Here is a 7,102-nt window from a genome sequence, read left to right on the forward strand (position 1 = left end):
TTTTTTTTAACTGGAGTTTCTCTCTTGTCTCCCAGACTGGATTGCAATGGTGCGATCTTGGCTCACTGCAATCTTCGCCTCCTGGGTTAAGCGATTCTCCTGCCTCAGCCTCCCAGAGAGTAATATTTATTGACTTTTGTTTTGGAAAGATATCTCTGGATGATGTGTTGTTAATAAAGTTTCGGTTTGTAAAAAAGCAAGAAAAGTAGCAGACACATCTAGAAGACTATTGTAGTAATTCTGATGAGAAATCTTGATGATTTCGATGTACAAGATAGCAGTGTAAGTGGTGAGAAGTGTCAGAGTCTGACTACATTTTGAAAGTAGAGAGAGTAATTTGCTGGTGGATGGCATGTGATGTGTGAGAAAATGAGAAGAATTAAAAAATAACACTAAGTTTTTCTTCAGATAGGCAATTAGAGGAATACAAATTTACTGAAATGAGCAATAGTCTGGAATAGGCAGAAGCTCAATTTTTAACGTTTTATTTAATATGCCTATAAGACATGCAAGCTATTAGGCAACTGGAGAGGTCTTTCCTGAAGACATGTATTTGTGAGTCATCAACATATAGATGACATTTAAAAATATGGGGCTTTTAAAAACCAAATAAGTGAGTATAGATAAAGCAGCAGTTTAAAGTATGAGTACTGAGTAAAGTCTGTCTACTATTGAAAGAGCTAGGAGATAATAGTAAGCCCCATCAAACACTGAGAAGGAATATTCAGCTGCGCTGAAAGGCAGGTACAGAAAGAATTTCATGGAGGAGAGAGTAATCATCTGTGTCAAAATCACCAACGGCCAAAGTTCAATGAAGATTAAAAAATTATCATTGGATTAAGGAGATCGCTGGTGATCTTAGTAAGAGTGGTTTGCATAGTGTGAGGAGGTGATAACCTGTTTGAAATGGGTTCAAGAGAGAAGAGGAGAGAAATAAGAGAAAAATAGAGTAAATACTTTCAAATATTAAAAAAATCTATACATGAATTTAAATTTATTATTTTCTTTATCCTCTTATCTCTGGAAGCAATATCCTTTTTTCCTGACCTCCTCAAATGGGCACATGTTCATTTGTCATGCTTTCTTTTTTCCTAGAATATACTGTAAATTATACATTTTAGCAATATCCCATGTGCTTTGATAAGCAGAACATATGAGCTTCTTTAGCTTAACTTTTTTTTACAATTTCTATTATTCCTTTTTTTGATGACTGAATGTGTACATTTTAAATTTTCTAATAAGTATTTTTTAAAAAGAATGGAGTATTATTTTCCTTTTTTCTTTCTCTTTTTTTTTTTTTAAGTGTAAGGTACACTTTAAGTTCTGGGTACATGTGCAGATCTTGCAGGATTGTTGCATAGGTTCACACATGCCATGGTGGTTTGCTGCCTTCACCCTTCCGTCAGCTATCAGGCATATAGCGATTGCCTTTTTTTCCTAAAGTGTACCCTCTATGATCAAGCCTTTGACTGTTCATTTGTCTTCAATTCACCTTCGTGATTAAAGTGTGCGTTTCCTAGCTATAGCTTTATAGTTGAAAGTTATTTTTTTCACCACTCGGAAGTTAAAAAACAGTGACATGTTTTAATCATTTGTGTTGCTAAATTAACCGTTAGTCTCAAGTTAATTCATTTGAAAATCTAATGCACATTTCCTGACTGCTTTAAACATTTTTTTATTTGCCTTTGACTTTCAGCAATTCAATAAAATGTCTCTAATTCAACTCTAGTGTGTTTAACGTGGATTTTATTTGTCTTTAATCCACTAAAGTTTGCTAAACTACTTACAACTATGAATTAAGGTGTTTTATTAGTTTCAGAATTTTCTTTGTCATCATCTCTTAAAATATGTATTTCTGCCTAATTTTTCCTCTCATTTCCTTCCAAAAACCCAACTACCTGTATGCAAATATTCTTGTCTCTGTCCTACAAGTATTTCATGCTTCATGTTCTGTTTCTTTCATTACTTTTTAATTCAGTGCTTCAGTTTGGAGACTTTCTATTAATCAGTCTTTTTTTTCATTTATTTACTCTTGCTTAGGGCCTACTGTATAAAATGGAATCTGAAGGCAGTTGTGAGTTCTGTGAGACATTTGGAAATTAATAGACTTGTATCAATACAATTTTTATCTGCTGTCCCTCAAAGAATGGGAGAGAGAGTCTGGGTCTGTTTCTGCTCCTGTGGCTGAGCTCTTGATTGAGTGATGGGCTCAAGAGTTCCTATTCTCCGGGGATATGTTAAGGTTGGTGCAAAAGTAATTACGGTTTTTGCCATTACTTTTAAATGCCAAAAACTGCAATTACCTTTGCACCAACCTAATGTTAAAGTCTAACTCAAAATACTTCAAGCAAGAATATAAATTTAAATGTTCTGTTAAATAAAGTACATCGCAGTAGAAACATCTTTAATCACTGCTGACTCCAGGTGTTCAAATAATATTATTAGCTATTATATTTTTACATTATTTGTTTCTGCTTTATTCTGTATTTGCCCACAGACAGATTCTTTTTAAATGATTGCTAAAAGGCAACTGACATTTCCAGATTTACTTTCTACCAGCTAAGCAACACCAATGAGAAATATGCCTGTTTCTCAATATTTCTAATATAAGAGCAGACACACAGGCCACCAACTTAAGTCATGGATTTATTCCTGTGTTAAATCACGTCAGTAGGGTGAGCTCTGTTGCTTGCCCCTACCCACTAGGCTATGTACCATCCTTGGAGTCCAATACCCAGTCGTACCAAACCAAGAAAAAGCCGGGGAAAAAATGATGCTAAGTAGTATTATACACACAAAAACAATTACCCACTACTTAATCTTACAAGGAATAGATTCTAAATACTAACATAATCTGAAGTCTCCTTATAATCAAGTTGAGTTCAAGATAATATCATCAGAATCAAGAGATAATGACAGTGGGAAGGAATTAGTTAAGCATGCCATCAGTCATAATTTAAAGAAATGAAAGGGCAAAAGAAGTTTCCTAGTGCAATAAGGAGCCCAGAGTTTTCCAAATAGATATGTAGGTGCTTTCTCCTGCAGGAAGACCTCTGCCTTGACACTTCTGGGTTTTCAGCTCTTCCTTTCATAGCCCCCATTGCTATGGACTTAGATTGGAATGAATGAGAAATTAGTCAAAGATGAATCTCTGCGAAACATCAACATTTAAGTCAGGTTCATTAAAAATAAAATAAGGAGAAGAGGATGAAAAACATTAGAAACATGGAAGAAAAGCTGGGATTGTGTGAGATCATGGAAATCACAGTAGATAGACTTTGGAGAAGTAGGTCACAATACAACACAATTTAAGGTAGTTCAGTTAAAAATGGTGACTGCTGACTTTGATGACAGATATTTCTCTGGAAACATCAACTTCTGGTTGAACTTAGATTGTAATGTAAGAAAATGATAGGACATAAGAATGCAGCAAAAACTAGTTCCAAAAATATGTTTCATGAACTTTCATTTTTAAAAAATCACTAAGGTTAAGTAAAATTTTTCTTTGGGGCAAAGGTGCCAGTAAATTCAAACAGGTTATAAACTGAAGAAATGCAAGAAGTGACTGAGGGTCTGGGCTTTCAAGGGCATATTGTAAGAAACTTTCTTGAGAAGAAAATGAAATTAGTAATAAATAAATATAGCAAGAAAGGAGGAAATAAAAGGGAGAAAATAATGGCTATACATATTAAAAGTTTATATGAGGATTAGAATTGGAGATAATTTACTCCTAGTCATTTCATTTTTTATGGAATTGAAATTAATGTAATATTACAAACATGAGTGGCAGGAGGTATATAGGGGGTTGATCATGATAAAAACTTATTATTGAAAATCATAAAAGGTAAACACATACACATCTAGCATTGAGATTAAAGTTAAAGAGAGAAGTTATGAACAAGCAGTGATTACAAGTATATTGCTTACAATATACCTTAGAAACGTTCTACAAAGTATAGAAACCCATGACATAGTATAAGATTCTTACAGAGTTGGGATTGTAGGTTTCTGTGTTAGAAAGATTGCTAATTTGAAGAACACAAAAGTAATTTAGTTGATAAACTGTAGTGTTTAGAATTGTATATAATTCTTTTTTTATATAATTGAATTGTATATAATTATTTTTTTATATAATTTATTTATTTTACTTTAGGGGCATATTATATCTGGCATTGTATATAATTCTTAAAAATCTATTAAGGATATCTCAATTTGAGGATTAGAATAAAAAAATTAGAACCAGTGTCAGCCCATATACTAGTACTCTCCCTATAAAAAGTGATGATTATTTTTTCTTTGAAAAATAGACAGTGTTCAGCCTACTTTATTGAATTTCATTATTTGCACACTGTTTATCCAAACATATTTGAAGTATCCCAATGAAGCACTTATATTCCTGACAGAGCCTGAGAGCTTTGAAGAGCTGGACATTGGCTTTCAACCCCAGGACTGATACTTGCCAAGGATGGGAGTGTCTGTGAATTTCCACAAGGTAGCTTTATATTCCCTCTACCTAACAGGGTAGGATGGCATACTGAACAGTTGACAAGCAAAAAATGTGTACCATTAGCGAACTCAAAATTGAAAGTGCTAATTTGTCAAGAGAATGTGTTTGATAAATCGTCTGAAGCTATTTGGTGGGATGGACAGGGCCGGAGAGTGGACAGAAAGCTCAGTATGTATAGTAGCCTGTTTCACACATAATGAATAATTCATACATAATGAATAATAGGTGAATTCATACATAAGAGATGAATTCATACATAATGAATAATTTAGTAGTTAAGAATTTCCATTCTGAGTGGTTTGGGTAAGTGACCATTTCTTACAGGTTCAAGGGATAAGTCAATGGCTTCTGAAAGGTCCTCCCATCGTATGTATGTATAAGAATATTTGGAAACTGCTTGTGAGGGATGATATCCAAGATCATCCAGACTTAGGTTGGTTCCCAAGAGGCTGGAGACAGAAGTGTATCTGTGAGATAGATAGAAGATGTCTAGAAATGAAGAGTTATTTCTAACCTCTCTTGTGCCCTCATTCATAGAAGCCCTATTGTTTATACTAAAGGATTCCAGTTTCAAGCACTTGTTCTGCCACTAAGTAATATTGTGGATATTGGTGGATCTTTTTTCTCCTCTTGGTTTGAAGCTCTAGCGGAGAAATACAGGGTTTATGCAAAAGCTCAATAAATCTTTGGCAGCTCTAACTTCTTTAACTGTGACTATATTGTCTTGTCTTCTGATCCTTGCAGCTGGTAAGATAGCTGCTGTATCATAAGGCACAAAATTAGAAATCCATGCCTAGAATATTGGGAAAGTGTCAGGAAGTGAGAAGAGATCCTATGGCTATGCAGGGACTCTTCTAAACTGCAGCAGGGTAGAAACCCGCCAGAACATAGTGGGTTGTTTTCAATATCTGCACGTTACCCAGGTTCCAGGAATCTTCCCTTGTTTACACTTCCCTGAAAGGAAAGAAAGAATGCCCTTCTCTGTGATTTATCATTCTTGGAAATGGCCTAGAAGGTTCTGCAGAAGACATTATCCCCCTCTTAAAAGCTCTTTCTGGTCTCACATACTGAGGATTCTTTATCTTAAAAAGTTTCTTTTATTTTGGATTAAGTCCCTTCTATACTCCAGGGTCACTCAGATGCCTTGATGCTGGTTCCCTGCCCACTTTGAAACACCCTGATAACTCTTTCACGGATCTCTTTGGTCTTAACTCCATATACCACAGGGTTAAGAGCAGGTGGGAAAAGCAGATAAACATTTGCCAAAAGAATGTGAATATGGAGTGGAACATGATGGCCAAAGCGGTGTGTAAAAAAGGAGAAGAGGGCTGGTGTGTAAGAGATGAGGATGACACACACATGGGAACCACAGGTCCCTAGGGCCTTGGACCGAGCTTCATGGGATGAGAGGCGACAAACTGCTTGTGCAATGAGGGAATAGGAAAGACCAATGCAGAACAAGTCCACCCCAATGACCAACAGTGCAGCTGTCAGCCCATACACACAGTTAGGCCTGGTGTCTCCACAGGCCAGCTTCACCACAGCCATGTGCTCACAGTATGTGTGTGGGATCACATGGCTTTGGCAGAAGTTTAAACGCCCAATGAGAAAAGGACATGGGAGCATGAGCAGGGACCCTCGCGCCACAGCTACCACCCCTATGCGGGCAATGATGGTGTCAGTGAGGATTGTGGCATAGCGGAGTGGGTGGCAGATGGCCACGTAACGATCAAAGGCCATGGCCAGCAGCACAGTGGACTCCATCATGCAGAAGGCATGAATGAAGAACATCTGTGCCAGGCAGCCAGAGGCAGATATATGTCCGGCTCCACACCAGAGGATGGCCAGTAGCTTGGGAACGGTGGAGACAGAAGCAGCCAAGTCTATGGTTGAGAGCATGCACAGAAAAAGATACACAGGCTTGTGCAAGACTGGTTCAGTGGCAACAACAACTAGGATAGTTATGTTGCCCACAATTGTGGCTGTGCCTAAGCAGCATACGGGGAGTGAGAGCCACAGGTGAAATTGTTCCAGACCTGGGATGCCCAGGAGGAAGAAGACAGAAGGGTCGACGTCAGTATGATTAGGAGATTCCATGTTGTGCCCAAAAGTGTGGGACATTCTCTATGGTCAGAAACCTCCACATGGTATCACATTACCTGGAGGAACAAGATAGAAGAGAGATAGGAATGAGACTACAGTAACACCTACTAGCTATATCACGTTTAGAAAGCTTCATCTAAAATAGCAATACTAATCATATCTATTCCCCACAGGTAAGAGAATTATGTGGGTAAATATTTCTAAAGATTTCCAAAGACCTTTGAATATACCTGATATATAATGCTTATTAAATACAATGAATGTGAGAAAGGGCTCAAATAAGCCTTCAGACAAACTAGAATTTTCTTCTAGCCAAGGCTATAGGAATATACTTGAATACATACTCTCTCTCTCTCTCTCTCTCTCTCTCTCCCTCTCTTATGGAGTATAAGAAAAGATTAGGTGTGACTATCTGTTTAGTGACACAAACAACAAACACAGTACACTGGGTAATCTTGGACATTTTTTTTTCTTGTCCTTTAAGTTGGAATA

At 36.9% G+C, this 7,102-nt stretch overlaps 1 protein-coding gene across 1 annotated transcript; it reads right to left on the reverse strand.

The window, feature by feature from the left end:
• Positions 1 to 5,543: 5,543 nt before the first annotated feature.
• On the reverse strand, positions 5,544 to 6,647 carry LOC108288291 (putative olfactory receptor 52P1). The gene has a single exon (XM_017507175.1). It carries the CDS (start codon positions 6,626 to 6,628, stop codon positions 5,639 to 5,641), a length of 990 nt encoding a protein of 329 aa, XP_017362664.1. The 5' UTR covers positions 6,629 to 6,647; the 3' UTR covers positions 5,544 to 5,638.
• Positions 6,648 to 7,102: the final 455 nt, after the last annotated feature.

The sequence above is a fragment of the Cebus imitator genome, unplaced genomic scaffold (assembly GCF_001604975.1).
Source record: "Cebus imitator isolate Cc_AM_T3 unplaced genomic scaffold, Cebus_imitator-1.0 Scaffold370, whole genome shotgun sequence".
NCBI classification, from domain to species: domain Eukaryota; kingdom Metazoa; phylum Chordata; class Mammalia; order Primates; family Cebidae; genus Cebus; species Cebus imitator.